The sequence below is a fragment of the Stylophora pistillata genome, chromosome 11 (assembly GCF_964205215.1).
Source record: "Stylophora pistillata chromosome 11, jaStyPist1.2, whole genome shotgun sequence".
NCBI classification, from domain to species: Eukaryota; Metazoa; Cnidaria; class Anthozoa; order Scleractinia; family Pocilloporidae; genus Stylophora; species Stylophora pistillata.
The window spans coordinates 333,861-356,415 of NC_142529.1; the positions used below are offsets into that span (position 1 = coordinate 333,861).

General features: G+C 39.1%; 2 protein-coding genes across 2 annotated transcripts in view; both read left to right on the forward strand.

Moving 5' to 3' along the window:
* Positions 1-22,555, forward strand: part of LOC111332283 (cell cycle checkpoint protein RAD17) — a 73,850-nt gene that overhangs the window by 50,086 nt on the left and 1,209 nt on the right. Inside the window, exon 20 of the mRNA XM_088738535.1 lies at positions 22,355-22,412. Coding sequence (XP_088594661.1) covers positions 22,355-22,412 — 58 coding nt within the window. The remainder of the gene's footprint in view (positions 1-22,354; positions 22,413-22,555) is intronic.
* LOC111329150 (ferric reductase 1-like) lies at positions 65-19,281 on the forward strand. Its single transcript, XM_088738530.1, has 23 exons — positions 65-198; positions 2,863-3,148; positions 3,679-3,716; positions 3,817-3,917; positions 4,631-4,742; positions 7,934-8,110; positions 8,230-8,328; positions 8,433-8,494; positions 9,379-9,464; positions 9,787-9,899; positions 10,100-10,294; positions 10,926-11,027; positions 11,207-11,265; positions 11,648-11,727; positions 11,961-12,080; positions 12,428-12,543; positions 15,151-15,237; positions 15,695-15,792; positions 15,880-15,938; positions 16,368-16,547; positions 16,854-16,888; positions 17,477-17,617; positions 18,465-19,281. Exons 1-22 carry the CDS (start codon positions 181-183, stop codon positions 17,600-17,602), a joined length of 2,349 nt encoding a protein of 782 aa, XP_088594656.1. The 5' UTR covers positions 65-180; the 3' UTR covers positions 17,603-17,617; positions 18,465-19,281.

The following is a 22,555-nucleotide window of genomic DNA, read 5'->3' on the forward strand; positions in this document are numbered from 1 at the left end:
GTTTTTTTTAATCCTTGTTTTCTCTTCTCAAAGAGAACTTGGGCTGCCTGTGGGAAACCTGAAATATTCAAGAGTCGCGTTTCCTGGTTGACTACGTGACTGCACACTCGTGAACATCTTGGAAGTCGGCATTCGCTCGTAGAATTTCGCCCAAGGAAATATCTGAGGCTGAAAACCACTATGCATTTTCTACTAAAGGTGATTTTGAGTTTAATTATTGTAGATCATAATAGAAAATCATGTTTCCAAAGCGAAGTTTACCGATGCGACATGCTCGCAGAAATACTGGCATGCTTACGATGAGCTGGAGTTTTTACCTTATTCTCTGTCGTTTGAATTGAAGTGATAAGATTTTAATAGATTTATATTCATTGTTACGAGCTTTAGAGTTACGTTTCTGTTGCATTTTATTATAGATGTGTGATAATTATACTCATCTCGCTAACATCTGCATGCCGGAACAAATATAAAAGCGTCGCCGCCCGTAGACTTTGTTGTGTTCCAATCACTTACGAAACTCGACTAATTTTAGTAACTCCTATGCTGGATTTGAACATAGTTAATAGAGGGGACTGGGTCCACTCTATTAACTATGATTTGAAGCCTAAACCAAGCTAACGTATTCTGGATCAAGGATGGCTTTTGATGGGTCCCAATAATTGTTAATAAGTCGAAGTTTACTTTAGTACCTAAGCAACGGAGCTCTTTAATTAAGTATCAATTTCCCAAAATGTACTAGTCTAGTGTTGCGTCCTGCCTCCACTTTTTAACTACTTCTCAGAATCTCTAAATCTTTTGAAAGCTATGTTACTGCTTGTTCAAAACAGTTTCATCGGTGATAGAACAATGAGTCGACTAAAACATCCAACTGGGCAACAACACGTATCAGACATTTTGTAATGATATAAGACAGGTTCATTTACGTCAAAACGAGAGCATTTTCAGTTTGAAAGGTCAGATATGTTAGTCTTTCGAGATTTTTGCTCGATATTTCGCCATATGAGAAATTAAAGAATTAAGAAACGGTGGGAAACATGTTTTAAATACGTTTTCTTAGTGTAGGCTATCAATCATACGTTCCAAATCATTGAGAACGAATGATATTGTTGAGGTCGGTGTGACAAAGAACCGAGGCGACCTTCTCGGTCAACATATTTGCTATTCGTTATATAAATGGCCCAAGGGTCTCCGTCTACTTAACCAAAAAAAAAAGATTTTCAATGGCATTAGAAAATGAAATGAAAAGTCCTTTTTGTCTCCCGTTTTTCCTTTTTTTTTTTTTTTTTCTTTTTGCAGTTGATATAAAAAAAAAATCTGAAAACGGCACTTCAGTCGCATATTTTTTCAACTTTTTTCGTTGGGTGAAAGCCTGATTCGAATTTTTACTGCGGTAGCTTATACTTCGCCGTTCCTTTAGAGCTCTGAAAAGGGATTTGAATTTCTTCAGTGTTCATGTAACATGCAGGGTTGATTCTAATTTTGTTTCCTCGTCATTTGACAATAATCGTATCGTATATTTTTATCCTTTCAACCTTCAGATCTCAATATCATTTCTCGTTATTGTTTGCGAAACGTTTCCTAAAATTATAACGTAAAAAACTAATGTTAATCAAATCAGATCATGTGATATTTTTCTTTATTCTCGACATCTTTTTGCTTGATATTTAAGGAAGAAATCACTCATTGGCTAATGCCGGGAATGGAAGGGTACATGGCACAGACCTTAAACTTAGAGGAGTGTTTCTTTTCTTTTTTTTTCGGAATTATCATGTTTAACGCGGACATCTCACTTTCTGGACTCACCACTTAATAATTCTGGATTTAAGTTTTTATGTTTTATCGCTTGCCTTAGAAAAAGCGGCCCTCTCCGGAAAATGCTGTCACCCTTGTAATAAACATGGAAATGGGACCTATTTGAAAGAAACGAGGTTTTAAATTAAGATGATCGATATTATATAAGACTGTTAAAATCGATTAATTCCAGTTTGCAATCTTTTTTATTTTCACTTTGCGAACTGTTTGCTCAAACTATTTTCGTAGCATTTACGTATATAGATTGCGTACCAAACTCGATTATTTTGTACTCTCACTGAATTAAAATTATCGACTTAATTACCGTGAATGAATTTAGATTATCATATTAACTGGCAAGCCAGTAATTTTTTCTCTTTTTTGCGCTGATTAAAACGCATTGGATCGGAAAACACAATTTTTTAAAGGTACCTCTTAGCTAAACGAGTGTCTCTTTATTAACGCTCCAAATCCATGCAACGAGATTTTGCACAGTTTCGTTTAGCAAATACGCATCGCCTTTGATGATAGATGTATTTTATTACAAGACTTGTGATTGACATTAATTCCGTACAGTGATTTAAAAGTGTTAGCTTATCGTGTTTTACACCAGTTTTCACAAGAATCAATAAGAGAGAGAAGTTGGTTTTTATAGTCTGTTCGCTAACCGGAAGTGAGAAACCTGTTTTTACGACCCGCCACAGAAGTAAGTTTCCTATCACGTGTTTTGAATTTTGCCACGAGATTGAGACTTTATTTGCGTTTTTCTGATTTCGAATTACAAATGTACTTCTTTTAGATCGAATAATTATTAAAGCTTGGATTAATATTATACGGTTTGTGGTGGTCGTCTGAGCTGACCAGTTCCGAGTTAGGAAACACACATGAAAATTATTTCAAGGTCCTTGAAAACCTATTTCCTCCAACGTCAAATTAATTTTATTATTAGCATACCTCGTTGAGTAGGTCTAAATCTTTAAAACCCAACTGCTTTTCATCTTAATTGTCATTTGAAGTAAAGGCAAAGAAACCGCGCTGTTTGCAAAAACTTTTTCTTTTATACTATTTCAGGTCACAGCTCAGGTGCTGCTCCTCGGTGTCTCAACAGTGTTGGGTTTTTCTCGAGGTCCTCCTTTGAGTACCTGCCAGTCTAAGTTCCCACACCACAAAGGCGCCAAGGCACAACAAGGAGCGTCTCCGTATAACATCTCTGTTTTCCCGCTCTCCTACAGCCCTGGGGACAACCTGACGGTGACCATCTCAGGATCACAGCCATTTAAGGGATTCATTTTAAATGCGCAAGGGACTGAAAGTTCGATTCCGTGGCCAGTAGGAACTTTTACTCAAATTTCAAATTGTATGTAATCTTTAAACCGTGACTGCTCCTTTTACTTCTCGCGTTTAATTTTAGACAGTTCTCTGGAACTAGACATCTGGGAAAGTCACTTTTTTGTGTCTACTATGAACTGAAGATGAAAACATGTGGTTTTTAGATTTAGTTCTGCCAAGGAAGGAAGATGGTTGTTTATAACATTGTAACTTGGAATGCCACAAAGTTTCCAAGAAAACGCTAACATAGGACTTTTCCCCTCCCCCTCCCCTTCCCCCTCCCCCTCCCCTTCCCCCTCCCCCTCCCCCACTGGAGAATTTCGCCGATATTCCTGGAACATCGAATTGACCCTAAATGCTCTTTCCCTCTTTAATCTTACAAGCAAACAATAAAGGGAAAGAGGGGTTGAGGTCCCTTATACCCCCGGCTGACTAAGGATGAAACTTTTCCGGCTATTCTTTAGTGAAAGAATGGCGATCGTTTCTTTTTTTTTTTTTTTTTTTTCGGAGATGTTGCAACATTTTGTGGACACGGTTATTATTATTTTCTTTTTGCAGATACGGCTTATTATTACTGTTCTGGAGGCGATCCAAAGGTAAGGTATTACATACTTGTTTCACATTCGTTAATAATCGATAAACATTATCGGTGTCTTGGCACAGGTAACTGATTTTTTGTTCTACTTCCATATTTAGAACACAGTTGGTAATAACAGTCCTGAGCCAGCTAAAGAATTGAATTCGCGTCAGTTCACTTGGATGGCTCCTGAAAAGAGCGCAGGGAACATCAGCTTCATGTAAGAAACATAGGCATTAGTGTTTTTTTTTTAAAGTAATAACATTTGATGTAGAGTCAACATGATAATGTTGGGGGGGGGGAATTATTTGTGAAGCGTTATGCGTCAGTCAGTTCAAAGTCTCTACCTTTCCCCCGCCCAGGGAAATCTTCCCGGCATTTGAACTTTTGAACATTGGTTCGTTCAAATCCCTCTCTTCAGGGGCCAAATTTGAGTTCAAATGCCTTACTCAAGTGCCGGATTGATCGGCGCATAATTGTTAGCATTTTGTTGGAAGTTGCAATGCACTGATCCCTTTGCGCGAGGCATAGTTGCATACACAGAGTTCTTACCGCAAAGTTTTGAGATACGTAGTGGCCAAGGTAATAATAATACTTTTATTTATTACCTTTGGCGATAAGAATTACGGTATTATTACAGTAAAAAAAAGTTCAAAATTCAAAAATTCAAATTCAAAAATTCAAAAAACAAGAAATATTATACAACTAACTTATGTCAAATTAAGTTAAGTCTAGAACCTCTAGAAATAAACGATTGTTTGTGCCTAATAGTGCGTGATGCAGGTATTCTGATGTGCGCTGGGTTCGTCTTACAAGATCTTAGGTTATGGCCATGATCCACAGCCTTGTCTAAAAAACGTTTCATTCCAGGTTTAAATATGTGGTCCCTGCTTTTTCCAGACTTTTATGTGTTGTTTATTTTTCTATATACAGTGCAACCATCGTTAAGAACTATTCCATTTTCTGGGAAAACGTTTCTTCACAAGTGGTTCGCGGTCCACCACCGGAGAATGTCACAAGAGGGACGTCAACGGAGAACTTTCAGGTGAGCCTATCAAAAATGGGTCCAGCCAAGTATGTTTCCCGGTGCGGTCTCGTTTCATTCCAGTTTTCCCAATGGAGAAAGAATGAAGGGAGGAGAAGGACCTGGGGAATAAGGTTGCGATATTGGCTGTCCAACATGTAACGGAGGTTGAAAATAAAAAATTAAAATAAAAATAATAAAAATATATATATATGTTCTGTTTTGGACGAGTTTAATGCCGTTGGTCTCTTCGTTACGTCCTTATCGTACACTTAACTACAGATTCACGTCGAGACATTGTATCCTGTGGATCCTGTTACTGGGAGGTCATCGTTAGGTATACCAATTTTACGCTACTTATATTTAACAATTATTCCACAAGCGCGCGTTGGATATGAGATGATAGATAGCCAACGAGGCGCGTAGCGCCGAGTTGGCTATAATCATCTCATATCCAACAAGCCCGAGTGGAATAATTGTTTTATTAAAAACGTTAAATTAAATTATTAAATTTTATTAAATTGTTAGCTCCCTTTTAATTTTAAGCTGACACGTACGCTTGCCACATTTGTAGATTATGGTATATTGGCTGATATACCATAATGGCTAAGCCAATAAAAAGTCTTGAATTGCATTATCCAATGATCTAGTTTTTAATAAAAATATATATATTCAGCGGGCTTGCAGCCTTCCCTGATCTTCGGACACGAAGAACCAGCCATCATATATTTATTTCATCGCACCAGCAAATTAATTAACTACTATAGAAAGGAGGTATGTTCTTTATTGAATAAAATTCTGTCTGACGAGCGCTTCGGCGCGAAACTCAGAGTAACAGAGAATCGATGCGTCCTCTTTAATTGTTCTACATACATACATATAAAAATGTTTTTCTACTCAATAAGGTTACACATGGACTTTAATACAGGTTTGTTTTGTAGACCGACAAGAAGTTGGTGCACTCATCAGTTAAATTCCTTATACACTGCAGCATCGCTTGAGTTTATATACATCGGCAGCATGATCGTTACAAAATTTGAACTTTGATTGGTTCTTAAGGATGCGGTTGAATCTAAGGAGAAAATTTCGCTTATGCGTGCAAGTTGATACGAGTTCATTACGTTTGTTGAGCGTTGCCATTTCTGGTTTATATAGAATATAGAATTTTTCGGTAGTACATAGGTTACATCGTTTAGTAAGATTGCTATAAAATTTGGCCTTGTCTAGAATTTTCCAGGAGATTGCGAAGTCCTTCTTTTGATCTTCTAGCTGCCAGAGGTGTTTGCTCAGTTCAGTGTCATTCATTTTACTTTCATGTTTAAATGACATTTGGTGATTTCGCCATCTCGTCTTGAACTCCGTGGCGGTGAGGCCAACGTACGTCTCTGTGTTTTCAGCAGTGGTGATCAGGGGTGGCTTCATACACTACTTCCTTGGCTAGGCATTGACCTCAGTTTCAAAGGGCATTTGCCTGGTTTTCTGCAGTTGCAGGGTTTAGGGGGTGTTTGTACTTGAGGTGATTTGTTCAGGCTTAGGATGGATTTGTTGTGTCCATCGATAAATCTGTTTTATGTTTGGTGAACAACTATAACTTAGCTTAAGATTATTTTTGTTAAACAGTTTTCTTAATTTATTGTTCAGTGGAAAGCATTTCTGTTATGTTGGTTTGAAAATTTTTACTAAATGGTAGGTCGAACCAAATCATGTTCCTATATCTCTTTTTCCTGTTAGTGGTGGATTCTGGTGGCTGCTGTGGTGGGGTGAATTTAAGGGTGTATGAATAACCGCTTTTCTACAACGCTTCTTGGTAGGGTGGTGCTTCTTCTTTGTTATAGTGGTGGATTCTGCTTCTTTGTTAGTGGTGGATTCTGGTGGCTGCTCTGGTGGGGTGAATTTAAGGGTGTATGAATAACCGCTTTTCTACAACGCTTCTTGGTAGGGTGGTGCTTCTTTTTTGTTATAGTGGTGGATTCTGCTTCTTTGTTAGTGGTGGATTCTGGTGGCTGCTCTGGTGGGGTGAATTTAAGGGTGTATGAATAACCGCTTTTCTACAACGCTTCTTGGTAGGGTGGTGCTGCTTCTTTGAAGGCTTACTCGTCTGATGATATTTCAAATAATCTTTTGTTAATAGCCTCAGGGATATTCTTTATAATGCAGGGGGGGTGGTTAGATTTTCTGTGGACATAGAGCGGAGTGGCTGTAGGCTTCCAATAAGGCTTGTACTTTTCAGTGGTTAAGTCTAATGTTACGTCAAGGAAATTTACGACCTTTTTGTTGGCCTCGATAGTAATGCGTAAGTAATTTTTGGCGAACACTTTGCAGATTTCTTTTTTGATTTTTTCAATTTTTTGTGGAGTTTGGTCGATTTCTGCCAAGCCGTCATCTCTGTAAAGCCCAATTTCCATACCTTGAGGTATTTCTTTAAGTTGCGAGAGCATGTAGATTCCTACTAAATCCCATGTTTCAGCTCCGTCATAACTACCCATGGTGGCGTCGAAGAGCGTGTCGGTGTTTCTCTTCTGCCAAGGGTTTCCGTTGTTGAAAAAGAGGGATTGTTTAGCTTGTATGATTATGCGACGATCATCATCTGAAATGGTCACATAATCGGCTGCGAAGTCAAGGGCACGCTGGAGTAGTGTCTCTAATATGGAAGGGTAGAATTCCACTACATCAAAGGTTATGAAAGCGCACCAGTCCTGTGTTTGTTAGGCAAATGTTTGAACCATTATAGCACAGGGGAGGTGTTTTTCCACTGGTTTACTTGCGTGACGTTCAGTAGTTTCTTGTTGATCTTGTCAAGGATTTGTTTACTAATTTTTCCAGTTTCGAAAATAGACCAACGTATTGGTCTTTTAGCTTATTTATTCCTTTTTGTAAATCACTCTTGTACTTGATGTATATTTAGTAATCAGGTTATGTAAACAGGGCTCGACACTAACGGTAGCTAGCTAGCCACAGACTAGTAGAAATTCAGTTTTGGCTAGTGGTTTTCGATTTCCACTAGCCAGTTTGGCTAGTAAACAAACTGAAATTGTCGTAACATCTAAGTTGTCACTAGCCACGTGGCTAGTAAGTTGAAAAGTTAGTTTCGAGTCCTGGTAAACCTTAAATATTCACTTGTAAAACGTTGTCTCTACTTTACAACAGTTATTATCAAGCCTTGTTTATACGACAATGTGTTCTGAAACAATGGTGACCATTTTACATCATAGATTGACAAGAACGGATGTGGAGAGACCAAAGGGTGTTACTCCTTACCATCAGGCTGCATCGGAAGTGCAGATTGTTCCTATCTTTTCACTTTCAGTGTTTCTGATGGAAATGTCGTTATAGAAATGAGTGCCAAAGTGGGCTGGGTGGCTGTTGCTTTTAATGAAAAAAAGTTAATGGTAAGAGGAGACCACAGAATTTTCAGCTTCAACTCATCTGTGTGCTATCGTGATTCTTAATGCTAATACAGTTTCTCAAGTGACAAATTTGATTTATTTTTGGCGTTTTCCTTCTTTAGGATAAGATGGATTCCATAATGTGCGTTACCATGGCAAATAATTTAGGGGAATTGCGTCATTTCTATTCTATTGGTCATAGCGTTGTCCGACAAGACCTGGTGAGGAATATGTGGCTATTTCTTCTTAACGTGACAATGTCATCCCCATAATAAGTAGAACGTATTGGGTGTTAAGATCACTTATATGGCAATTTCTCTTGCAGACTGGTAACTCGGACATCACCTTGGACAAGATAGTTTACGAGGATGGTGGGATAAAGTGCAGGTTTGTATGAGGGAGATGCGGGCAAGTCTTGGCATCAGATGGAGCTATTTTCATGGCCTTGTTTTGGTTGACTTCGCTCTGTGATTGGTTTAGAAAACTCTCGCTACCCTCTCACCCAATCAGATGCAAAACAAAAACCAATCCCAACTTGGTCACTCGCGTTTTCCCGCGCTTCAAGCAGGTTGCCGCGCTTGTTTTCCCGCGCCTCAAGCAGGTTGCCGCGCTTGTTTTCCCGCGCTTCAAGCAGGTTGCCGCGCTTGTTTTCTCGCACTTCAAGCAGGTTGCCTGTTTTTACTTTGAGTTGTCATTGGTTAATGATCCTGTTAACCTCTGTTCTGATTTGCAATTGTAATTCGTCTGGTTTTGGGTTTTCGACATTCAATAGAAAAGATCTATATTAGTGGGAGTGGTAGTTCAGTAACAGGCCTTTAAGGCGCGAATACGAACCTATTTATAATACCTTTATTCTGGCATATCTAGAACCTATCTAGCCCCTCTCGATGTTCTCGGGTAGGAGTTATCTCATTACAGTTCCTGCCAATTAGTCATACCATCAAACCTACGCTACACATTTCTAAGGTTTAGTTAAGTCGGTTCAAAGGACACAAACTCAAGAATCCCGATTGAAAAATGCGTCTTCGACTTTTGTAACATTTTCCTTCAATGAAGGGAATTTTTTGTTCAAGGAACATCTTTTGTAATCCCGAGCGTGTTCAGAGTATGTCTTGAGGAACGCTTTTGGCTGCGATCACGAAAACTTGTCGGAAATAGCCTTTGTGTCCATGCCAAAAAAAATTGTATGCTAAGTGAATGGATTCTAAGGGAATTTAAAGTAACTTTTCCCCTTCAAGTTAACAGATTCTGTTCTGTCTCTTTACCTTCAGGGTGACTCGAAAACTTACTTCGAATGCAGTCCACTTTAGAGATTTAACTAAAAAGTGGTATTTGCTCTTCTCCTGGAGTAAAACAAGTACGTAGCTTTACTCTCACGATCAGCTTCTGTAGTTGACGTCTTAGCAGCCTGGTCCAGGAACTAAACTTGTGGGAACAATTGGAAAAGAAGGGTGATGGAGCGGGAGGGGGACGAGTATTATTTTCATCTTTTTGCGAACGGTATACCCTTTTAACTAGCGTATGTATGAGGATGAAAGTCAATAAAGGAGCGAATGCGCACTTACCCCCCCCCCCAACCTAACAACAGTCAATTGATGACAAATGAGGGTTAATGTTGGGTGAAGGGAGGGGTTGGTGTGCAGTTGCTCAGGCACTAATATTGATCCTTGTATGATCAGGTTCGTCTGGCGTCGCACAGTATCACCATGGCAATCAATCGGTCACAGCTGACATGGTGGACCTTGGTGTCAATGCAGTTCTTAAAGATGAAAAAAGTCAGGCTGACGCTACGGTAAGATGTTCAACCATTTAGTTCACGTTAAACCCGTTAAACCCTAAGTGTGATCAACATCTTATTCTTTAATCCTTTTTCTTTTTGTTTGAATAAAGAGGGAAATAGCGAGGCCGTAAGTAACTGAACCAACCTAACTTACCAAGTAAACCACGAGCGTTGTTAAAGAATGTTTTACTATCATCCTCTTGTTACTAAAGATAACCAAAGATGGATGCGGGAAGACAAAAAGCTGCTATTCTGAGCCTGCAGACTGCAAGTCCAGCAAAGACTGTGATTATCTTGTGACCATAAAACCCGTGGGGGACAAGTGCGAGTCAGGCCAAGTGGAATTTGAGCTTAGCGCCAAGAAAAAATGGGTGGCCATTGGTTTTAACAATGAAAAAAACAAGATGGTAAGAGCACATAATTGTAGTAAGCGAAATGTTACGCTCGTGTATTAACGTTACAGTATTGTTACAATCAGATGTCACAGTATGACGTTGCAGTATGTAGGCACAATTTCATTTGCTAAGTATCCAGAGACCTTCCAGTTTTGCTACCAGCGCCTTGTGATTGGCTAAAAAAAAAAACTCAACCAATCAGAAGCAAGTATGACACTAGTCGTGACTTGGTTAACAAGTAATGTGCATTTCAGGCCGCACACTAACCAGGCCCTATAAAGGTTCCCGTTTGATTTCTACCTTCCGTCTTATTCGCTTTGGTACTCTCTTTAATCGTTAACTCCCATGAGTCACAGACTGAATTCCTCCTCACCATGCCAACACAGTAAAGTGCTAAGAATAAAAAAGATATGAATTATTAGTTGATCCAATGCCAAATCCTCAGAGCTAGCATCATGAGAATTGTATGTAGGAGAACTACTGACGAAAGCTTGGAAGTTAAAGGGTTAACTGATCCTTACCTTCGCGACAATCACTGCGAAACAACACTCTTTCACGCAACGAGAAGGGGCCATTTCTATTCTCCTGGTGAACAACAGAAAATGCGGTTGATATTCACTGCCTGTTATTTGCCTCTTTTAAGGATGGCACCGACGCCTTAATTTGCGCTGAAGTCAATCACAAAGTCACTGTGGAACACTATCTGGCTGACCGAGGGTACGGTAGACCGACGAAGACCACCCCTGTAAGTATCTCGCATTATCGATTTGTCCGTCTGTATTTTTACCTACATCAGTCTAGACATAACTTGTATGAGTCACAACATGAGGTTGTGAGTATAGAATTGAGTAAAATGCACCGATGAACTGAATTATAGCGAGTTTCAATTAAGTGTGCCGTGATTGTCGTATTTTTGGATTCCAGATTCCCGCTTCTATAGTTGCAACTCTAGTTGAATCAAAAGGTGGAGTTGTTTCCTGTCGGTAAGTCCTAGTTCATCTGCTAGTCTATAACAAGTACATCAATCTCCTTTCCACCCCGCCTACATCAACCCCCACCCCCCCTCCCCACCCCGCCTACAGCGATTCGTCGAGTTTCCTCTCATGTCTTGGATCTCTGAGGACGTAAATGAAAGCTAAAAAACACAACAAGATGAACCAGTCGTGGTTCAAATAGAGTTATTTTGTCGCTTGCGCTCAATTTCTTTAACTTTTTAATGGTATGAAAATGCCACAGAAAGAAATGCTGTAAGAAACAAGGAAAGAATTCTACCCTTTCATGAAATAAAAAATGGCACGTTTATCATCATTTATTATAGTTTTATGAGGAAATAAAAGATGACACGTTTATCATTATTCACCACAGTTTTACGAGGAAGAAGAAAGATGACCAGATGGTGGATTTTACAAAGACATGGTATCTTGTGTATGCATGCGGCCCTATGAGTAAGTGATTTTGCTTTTTGAAAAGTAAATATGTGTTCATTATTTGATAGTGTGAACGTTTTTTGGATCGATGTCAGTTCCTGAGTAACTGTGCACCTAGTCCCCCCCCCCCCCAAACCCAACCCGACATAAAGCGTAACTTTACTTTTTGGGAGCTGACTGCTGTTGGTTCAGGGGAGGGGTGGGTGCTCAGTTTCTCAGATTTTGACATTGATCTGTTTTTTAATAAACAGGTGGAGACAAAATAGGCATACACTCCACTACTCCAAAAACAAGCCCTCAGAAAATGGACGTCTGTGAAATTGGAGAGCTTGGCGTAGAGGAGAAAAGCTTTGCATTGGTACAGGCTCATGGTAAGAGAGATAAAATTGTGGTTAGAACAAAGTTTCTCCAAACAGTATCATTTTTGGAAAAAATTCACAATAATCCAATTAATAAACTTCATATTTAACCTGAGAACTCTCGAACAATTGACGGAAGATTCAGTTCATTGAGTTATCATTACGACGCGCATTACGTCAGTTGTTTACACAACATGTTTGGAAAATTCTTTATAAGGAGAACAAATATCCGATATTTTTAGTTTGTATAATTATGAGAATCAATGGCTAGATCGCAAACTTCAACTTTAACAGACAATTCGGACGCTAGTGTGATTCAAGAAATTATTTACATTCTTGACCCTCTCTCTCTCACACAGGCTGTCTAATGGTTATTGCGTGGATTGGTTTTGCGTCTATTGGAATGTTCATTGCTCGTCACATGAAGGTGTCTTTTGGCCAGAAGGTTCTACTTGGCACAAAGATGTGGTTTACGGTAAGACCGTTATTCTTTCAAGGACAGTTTTATCAAAACATTCGTTGGATCACCGTACTTCACTTTTTACCCTAAGCATCGTGTAGATTTGTTGTATTGTGATATAACAGCAATACACTACAATACAATATTCTTTATTTACAATACAATATTCTCTATTTAACGAAGGTGACGTAATTAACCCAATGAGTTATCTTACTTACGGCCTTCACAACAAACCCACCATCCCACCCCAGGGGAGGACATCCATCACACAGTAATCTCGTGTGTGGGAAATTAACGTCTCCTACCCCAACCCTGCAGGAGACGGGACCTCCATTTATTCGTCCCTATCCAAGAAGACTAAAATATCTAACCATTTCTTGATGTTATAGGAAGGTAGCAAATTCTTCTCAATTATTTTAAGACATTGAGTGTTGGTCCGGCCGGTAGTTTCCGGTAGAAGTAGTTTCCTGTTCACTTATGATAATGATAGATAAACCTACAGAAACTCTTTAAGTGTTTGCTTGAAGAGTGAGATATTTTGGATCAAAGTCCTTAGGGCTCTCCAGAGTATGGATCCTTGCAGGGCCACAGGTTTTGACTTGATACCCCCTAGAGTTCACAAGTTGCTGTCAGAAGAGATAGCTACACCTTCAAATGCAATATGTAATCAAGTATTAAAGAAAAGTGAATGGCCCAAGGAATGGAAGAAGGGAGAATGGGTGTCCGTATACAAGAAAGAGGATCATCACAATGTAGCTAATTATAGACCAGTTACCATATTAACAGCGGTGGACAAGATATTCGAACAGTTACTGTGCCATCAACCCGTAGACAAGTTTGAAGCTATTCTCGATGCTTTCATGTCAGCTTGTAGGAAGAAGTATAGCTGTGAAACGACTCTCCTACGACTCGTCGAAGATTGGAAACATGGAATGGACATGGGACAGACTGTAGGGATTTTCTCGTCCGGTACGAGTGAAGTATTTGATTCATTACACCCCTCTCTACTTTCAGCTAAGCTAAGAGCCTATGGATTTTCTCAGAGCGCAGTCATCCTAATGAGATCTTATTTTACCGAGCGAGAAAATAGAACAAGAGTAGGTCAGGTAGTCAGCAGCTGGAAAGAAATTAACAGGGGCTGTCCGCAAGGGTCAGCTTTAGGGCCTATGCTGTGGAATATTTACCAGAACGATGTGTTTTACATTCAACTCAAGAGTCAGCTATCGGCCTACGCGGACGACCACCAACTTTATTACGCCCATCAAGACCCAGAACAAGCAGTGATGGGATCAATAACAATGGTAAACAAACCTCAAGCTAGTACAGTGAGAATTTTCTTCAGGGAAATTTAAGCAATTATCAGGCCATGATCATGTCTAAGTACACTCCACTGGTGGACGTTGGAATTGACTCTGTTAAAACAGAACTAACACTGAGGATCTCAAATAACTAGGTGTTGTCATCGATAGACGCTTATTGTTTTCTGAGAAAATATCTGCAGCTTGCAAGAAGGTTCGTATGCGGGTAGGAGTGCTGATGAGGTTGCATAAACTGATATCGATAAATGAAAAACTCAGTACCTGAAAGGCTGCCATATTACCATACCTAACATATTGTGGTCTTGTTTGGCACTTCTGTAAGAGCTCAGATAGGAGGAAACTTGAGCGAGTAAATGAGAGGGATTTGAGAGCTGTATTCTGCGAATGGAATTCTTCGTTTAGTGAGTTTCTTTCTCGAGCACGTTTGACAAGCTCGTTTAATAGGCGATTGCAGGACATCGCAATCTTTATGTTTGAAGTAAAAAATAAGCTACTTCTCACACATATCGTCGACTTTTTAAGGAGTCACCTTCCAGTTATAACTTGAGAAATTCAGACTCTTTTATTCATAGGATAAATTCAATAAAATTTGGGAAGCATTCGCTAAGATACTTTAGGCCGTTCTTTTGGTCAAAACTATGGAGTAAGAACAGGGCCATAACTTCCTTATCAACATTTAAAGCAAATATCTGGAGGGAGAATCTGATTACATTAATTACTGATGGCGGCTGCATAAACTGTCACTTTTGTAATTCTTAATTAACAGGAGCTTAATTGTTATTTTATTATAATTGTCAAGTACCAATTGATTTTAGTTATGAGTATAGATAATTTAACTTATTGTAAAAATTTCCTTGTAATCTATATATTTATACACCTGATATATATTTATACACTTGTACTCAATACCATAGTGTGATTTTTAGATTTTACTGTAATTTGAAGTGCCCCCGTTTAGTAGACGAACCCCTTGCTTTGCACACGTGGCCTTAACGCAGGTGTGACTGACTCTCACGCATGCCACTCTGGCGTCCGTGATTTCCCGGAGTTGCCTGTCTATTCCCGAGTTCCCTTGGGTCTAGTGAACCTGGGATTCCATTTTGGCCACTTGTTGTCGGCTAGAAGATTTGACCCGATAATAACGTTATGATTGAAAGTTAGTATCTGAGTTCACTGCGCACCCACTCCTCCCCTTATCTAACATTAACCCTAACTTGTTATCAGTTGACTGTTGTCGAGTTAGAGGGAGGGGTTCGTTGCTCAGATACTGAGATTGATCCATATTTTGATCGTTATGTTTCAGTTTCACCGATTGTTGATGGTTCTGACAGTCTTGTTTACAATCCTTGGAACTATCCTCATCTTTGTTCATGCTGGTCGCTGGACTAAGGTAGGACCAAATCTTCGCCTCCTTCATCCCCGGGGGACGTTAAAAATCCCACGCACTTCTTGCAAATAGCAAGGAACCTAGTTACTAGTCTTGTGCTTTAGTTCTGTTTAAACTGCAAAATGACCTTTTAGAAATATTGTTAACTGCCTTGTGAAGTCTGGCCACAGTCCTCAAAAAATTGATTTAAAGTGCGTAAAAGCAAACTCAAATAGCGAATGCGCTATATGAATGTATCATTGTCATTAATATTATTTTCTTAATCCGCGTCACAACACGCACAAATAGAAGAGTTAACCGGTGATGACGCCAAGTTACAACATATGCCCGGCGCAGAGCGCAAGTCAAGAGTTTTCTAGAGGTAGATTGATGACTAAACAAGAGGCTAGGCTTGTATAGAGTCTAACGATTGGCGAAATAGGTGGCTAGTTTCCAGCCCTCTTTTTTCTTTTACTCACAGGAAGCTGGTGCTCATCCAATCACTGGTATACTTGTACTGGTACTCGCTGTTAGTCAGCCAATTATGGCAGCATTCAGACCCCACCCTGGAGAGGAAAAGTATGTTTGAAGAATATTTTCTTCTTTCTTTTCTCTAAAGTATACTTAGGAGTATTTTTCCATATTGTTGGTGTTCCTCTTCTTTAGACGCTACATCTTCAACTGGGCCCACCGTGGTGTCGGGCTGTCCGCACTGATCCTGGCTGGTAAGGAGTCTTTTGAAATTTCATCTTACATTACTATTACTTTAGAATGATCGCTGGCTCAGCCCTTTAGTTTCTTCAACTTATTTCTGCTTAGATTAACAATGCACTGTACACCAAACAGGTGATGGCACTGACTATGGCATCAGATCCTCATGATCCATTTCTGTAGGAAATGAATCTAGCTCAGCAGATGGGAGACTCACAAAGCAGTTCTCAGGAGTTAAAGGAAGATAATACTGTGTGAGAAACGTTAGCAACCTACTTTACGATATCATCCAAAGTCATGAACTACAGAGATCACCGAACAGTCAAGCAGCTGAAAGACTAAAATTATATCCCATTCTCACTAATGCTTTTCAGCATTTTCTTTAGGTACTAACCCCTACTTTATATAACTTGTCTGGAATAATTCTTTTTTAAACTTCACAGTGGTGACAGTGATCTTTGGTCTTCGCCTTCCTGACTCAAGGCTGGGTGACCCCGCCTTGAACCCCATGATTGCCTACTGTGTGGTTTTCATTCTAGTGGTTGCTTACGATATTTACGATACTTTGACGACGGCGCGCCGCGGAGCATCTTTTAATGCTGTACCATTAGGAGGGAAAGAAGGTGACTACTTATGGACCAAGAAAGCTGATTATTGAAAGCATTAAAAAAAGTCATTTTCTTTCAGCAAACTTTACCATTCGTTCCGGCCGTCTTCAATTGACTCTCTGAATCGCTCATGTGATTGAGTGACTGTCGACTGTTTCTATCACTCTAACAAACAGTGCCTATGTGCCACAAATGTAAACTTACTAAATGCACACCAAGACTTGATCGAGGTCAGTCGTATACAATACTTTTGATTTGTCAGCTCCATATGAGCCACTCACGTGACTCATTTTGTATTTTTATTTATTTTTTTATTGACAGATGGAGATATTGAATTGCAGCCCCCTGATATTCCGGTATGAAAACTCATTGAATAACCTTTGTCCCGTTACATCTTTTGTTGTGCTTAACTTTGGTCCTGAGGAAGAAACGAGTACTTTATCGTGGCAAATTTTGTTCAAGGCGATTTTTCAATCCTCGTTATTTAGTGAAATGATATCTTGAGCGATTCTAAGTAGTAACGAATTTATAATGTTTTCATGCTTTATCCCTTTAACTACCATAAGTGACCAAGACAGAAGTTCAATGCCATGATATCAAGTAAACAAGAGATGAGAATTAGGAAAAATATCAATTTTGGGTTTATTAATTGATCCAATACTTAATTTTCCAAACTAACATCATAAGAATTGTATGGCGAATAGCAAGGAGACTTAATAATGAGGTTTTGGGTGTGAAAGGGTTTATAACGTCGGTGCATAATGATCAGCGGCTTGGGTGATGTAAAATGCGTTCTTGGTGAACTCATCAAGAAGAAATCCTGAATTTCATTTTTTCTTTTTCTCTACCAGTCTAAGCTTTGTGTACAAGTAGGGTAATACTCTCCATGGATGTTTCCTTTCGGATCATGTCTCACCTGTGGTTTCTGTTTTTTCTTGTTGTAGGCTGTGGGTGAACGCAAAATTCTGTTCGCCTTTACGATTCTAGTTTCAGTGGGTGTTGTGATCGCACTTTTGGTTTTAATTGCGATTGCTGACGGAGAATCTCACGAACATGATCATAACAGCTAAATCAACAGTCAAGGAGTGGGTATCTGAACGTGTGCTATAATTATTAACCAAGCACGAGGGCCGTACTGGGAGAATATCGGCCCGAGGTTTTGACAGTACAAAAAGGACCAAGGGCCGATATTCTTCTAGTACGGTCCTGAGCAAGCTTGGTTAATAAGAGATTTATTATACGAGTGAAGTTCAAAGGGACACAAGTGCGGTATCATTCGGGACCGTTCGGGACAGTGCCCGGTCCAATACTGAGAGAATATTGACCGGCATATTAGCATTTTGATTGGTTGATTTGAAAGGGCGGAGCCTTGAAGGAAGAATTCATCCGAATTTTCGCTGATCCTGAACAAATTAGACTCAAGTTTTTCATATTCTTCTTTTCTAACCCCTTTAAATCTTAGCCATCGTTTACCCACTGCTATTGTTTTCTTCGTTTTTGTTATATATATTTGATGTTTGTCCAACCCTGCATTCAATTGAATTAACGAAGAAGTTGCCTTTAAGGTCTCAAGGTGCACGGGAATGCCCTCCCCTTCCTTGCCTTCTTTGCAGAAAAAAAATTTTTTTTTTCTATTAGAGAACAATCAGGCACTCTCCGCATGCTCTCAACTGACATGCGACGCAGATGCAAGACCCCCTCTCCACTCCCCTCTTCCCCCCTACTTCTTCGCCCTTTTAGGAAAAAGTGTTAAGTATATCCTAGAAAATCCTCAAATACTAGTGGTTCGCTAGTGTAGAACTGTCCCCGCCCCTGCCCCTACCGCCCCCACCCCCACCCCTTTGTAAAATCTTGCTTACACTCTTTTTAGGTGTTCTACTATTTAAACTTTATATCGTATTTACTCTACTTCAGCTCTTTCTCCCTTTGCAGGTCGATAACATAACTTACCAAGGCAGAAGGTGTACATATAATGGTGGACGGCATACCCTATCGAAGTGATACCAAAGCAATCTTCCTAGAACTAGTTAATAGTTAAAACTTATGTTAGCCCTCTGGTTAGCCCTTATGTCTTTTCAATTAGAGTACATTAGTATACTGTCTCAGTTATTTTCTACAAACATCACTTGTTGTTGTTGTTGTTTTTTTTTTTCAGTGAAAATATCTGTTAGATGAGGACATACATTCATGAAAAATTATATAGAGTATTAAAAAGTGTTTGGCGGCTGTTCCCTCTAGGCAATAGTAAGCTTAGATTTGATACATTTAAATGATTCAAACTTAAGATAATTTTTAGCTTAGACACAAACACGATGATTCATCGGAAATAAATCAATTTTAGGTGAGAAAAAATTTCTTATAAAATTCTTGGCTCAATTTAAAGCGCTGACTTTAATGGTTTCTTTCGCTCGAGCTACATTATGTTTTTAGGATCTATATAGAGACGTCTTTGGCTGACATTATTTTACTTAGGAAACTGGCCTTGAAGTCCAGAAGAAATTTCAAGTTTATATCTAACAAGTTGAATACATACTGTAATGATCAAAAGAAAAGACATTAGACATAAAGTTATTTTGACTCTTAACAAGATGAGATTACGATACCGCTGCCATTTGCAGTTTGATAATGTTCAGTGGTGTCCCTATTCTTGTCGTAAATTTAAATGTGTGGGAAATGAGTAAACTGGCTAATATGTGGATAAAAAAAGTTCGCTAAAGTACCATAATAAAAATACCAATATAAAAAGACATCCAAGACTCATAAGCTTTGTATATGATATAAAAGAGAAATCTTGCAAAAAAAGGGTAAAAAATAAAGTAAAAAATTAAAAAATAGCTGGGACCGAGATATCGCGGTACAACACTCAACCAACACAAGTGCGGGGAACTTACCTGAAATGGACAGTAAATTTCAATTTTATATCTAACTGGTGGGCTATACACTGCAAAGATCAACTTCGAAATCATTTTGTTCGAAAAGGGCTTTGACTTTTTGATAACGTTCAATCTCAGTGGCGATCCCATGCTTGTCTTAAATTTAGGGGTTTGGGTAAATAGAACATTTGCCAATAATTGGATAAAAGACGTTGTTTAATATGCCAGTATAAAAACACCGATATACAAAGACATTTTAGAGTCATGTAAAATCTGGGTATAAAATGGTGAAAGAAAAAAATTAGTAGGAAAGCAGCAAGTTCCCGGAGAAAGGATCTGCGCCCTGACTGGGACCGCGGGTTTCCTCAACCCACAGGGCTGCAACGAACCCGCCTTGAGATCGAGGGAAAGTTGTAAATTTATACGCAATAGTGTATACAAAAAAGCATTGGCTAATGTACCAAAATAATTAGACATAATACAAAATAATACAAGACATCTTGAACTATTTATAAGCTTGGCCAAGAGCTTGTAATCTCTTGGCCTCGTAAAAGGAAAAAAGAAACTAATTATCGCGAAAAGTTTAATAAGGAAATTAACCTAACTAGCTTGTTCCTGGTATTCAGTTGGTTAAAGAGCGTGATAATTTCGTAGAGCGAACATACGAGGGAGGTATCGGACAGAGAGTGATTAGCTTAGCCTGGCTAATAGTTCCAAGCCTATCAAAACATTTCGCCTCCCGCATAACCTATAACTATATAACGCCCTTGACTACGACGAGAATAGGCTACAAAGTAATGATGATTTTGGAATTTTGGAATATATAGATAGAAAGGGAGCAGGGTTGGTGTAGTGGTGAGAGCGCTCGCCTTCCACCAATGTGTCCCGGGTTCGATTCCCGGACCCGGCGTCATATGTGGAATGAGTTTGTTGGTTCTCTACTCTGCTCCGAGAGGTTTTTCTCCGGGTACTCCGGTTTTTCCCTCTCCTCAAAAACCCTCATCATTTGAATTTATTTAATTTAGAGTTAAACATTATCGTGTCTAAGTAAAGGTGTTATTATTATAATTATTATTATTCTGGCTTCTTATGCTTGTATTCACGGTTTCTGGCTTCATTGTCTAGCATTGTTCGTTGCAAATAAAAAGAAGAGATACGTATGATGCACGATCCTCGCAGTAGAGAGCGAAAAAGAAGAAAGTTTCTTCTTTGTTACTTTTATAAAAACGAGAGATCAATACAGTATTCAACAAATTGAAGTTCTTGACAGAATAGATCTACGTTTTTACCCGCGAATTGCTCGGCGTGTTCACTGTTACTCTGGCGACGGTCCAAAGTCTGAATCTCAATCATGGAGGGGAGGGGGAGGGTATGAGGTCCAAATCAAAATGGAAATTTTCCGGGGGGTCAAATCGGCGAATTCGGTGGGGAATGTGCTGGTCTCTAGATTTGAGGTCTCCAGAGGTTGGCAACTCCACAGTTGTTTCCTTACCTTCAGAACAGCCATCGACGTGAACAAAAACCATTACAAAACCTACCAGAGTGCTAATCAAACAGCTTACAGTCAGGGCCCTGTGAACCTTATAGAAAGAGGTGGATTAAAAAACGACAAAAATGGAAAGAAGTTGTCCACGAGCCTGACTTCTTTATGATAGCTGGGTATTTTTGTGTCAGTCACAACACATGCTGTGCGGATATTATTTACCCTCAGCTAGGTAGGTTTACCCAATCACTAGGGAACGAGAGAATCTGCTTTTGAATGTCCCTCCCTAATCGATTATCTTATGGCAACTTAACCACCTCCATTATTCCCTTCATAAAACTAAATTTGATTGTCAGGTGAATGTTAGCGAACACTTCATCGAAGCAGACTACATCACTAAAGAATGGATGGTAAAGTTTTCTCAGTTTTTTAACATCTGTTGATACCCAGCATGACCTGAAAAACATTTATTAGTTGATTATTTGTAGCTTCCTTGAAGTTGCAAAGGGCCATTGCAGTTATGGGGCTATCTTGTCAAATGAATGCTAAAAGTTCATTGTCATCATAACACAGTTTCAGTCCTCTATGAAGGAGTACAGCGCATGTCTGGCAGCAGAAGGGGTAATCAGCAGATCAGGGGGGACCTCATCAAGCTCCAGTGGGCCTGGGAGAGGATGGAGACCACTTCATAAACTACAGTTGTTTGAGGTCAACAAGAAGGTAAATTATTTCAGGATACAAATAGAGGGTTCATATTGCTACCTAATGTGATTTAACAACCTCAGGACAGTACAAATATTTATTAAAAAAACATACTAGTAATATCACAGTTATGCCTCACTCCACAATGATTGGTGTGATTTAAAATTGTGACAATTCACAGTCACAGAATTAAGATTGAGATAAAGATAATTTTCATAGTAATTATGGTAGTACTGTTAAATTGAATTAATTTCAGTTGCGTGAAGGTATGAACACTGCACAAGATCTCTTTAGATGTGAGACTTACCATTCCATCATTTTTCTGTGGCCACTGAACAACCTAGTCATTGGGAAGTTGTCAACAGACTAGTAAGGGATATTTTTAATAAGGGGAAGAGTAAATACTCAAGGAAAGAGATGTAGAAGCTTTCTTACCCAGAATCAATATATCTTCTTTGGTTCAACTTCTTAATTAACAATGATGATCCTGTTGACTTCCTAAGATTACCACTGTCCATCACTAGTTCTGCAAACAGAGGTTCTTCCATACTTGGCCATTACTGATGTTGCCCTGAGAACACCAGGTTAGTTACCATTCTTAGTATATTGTTCCTCTATTGCTGTTGCTCTTTTTATATTAATTTTATAACTTCATTCATTTTTCCTCTTCCATCTTCTTGTGAGGAACCTTAAAGCCAACCTGAATTCTGTTTAAGATCCATTCACTGTCAGTTACCTGAATTACTACTCTCTCTTGTGTTTAGGACAAATTTCCTTTTTGCAAGCTATCAGCAATTTCAGAAAATCCAAGCATTCATTCAGGTAATGTCCAAGAATTAACTGTCTAGTGGCAAGCAGTGCAAATTACATGGTTTTGATACTAATTTTGGAATGAAGTTTTCTAATCCTGTTGTCTCAGATGCCAACTTTACCATTTTAAATATGAAATAATTTTGTGTTTTATC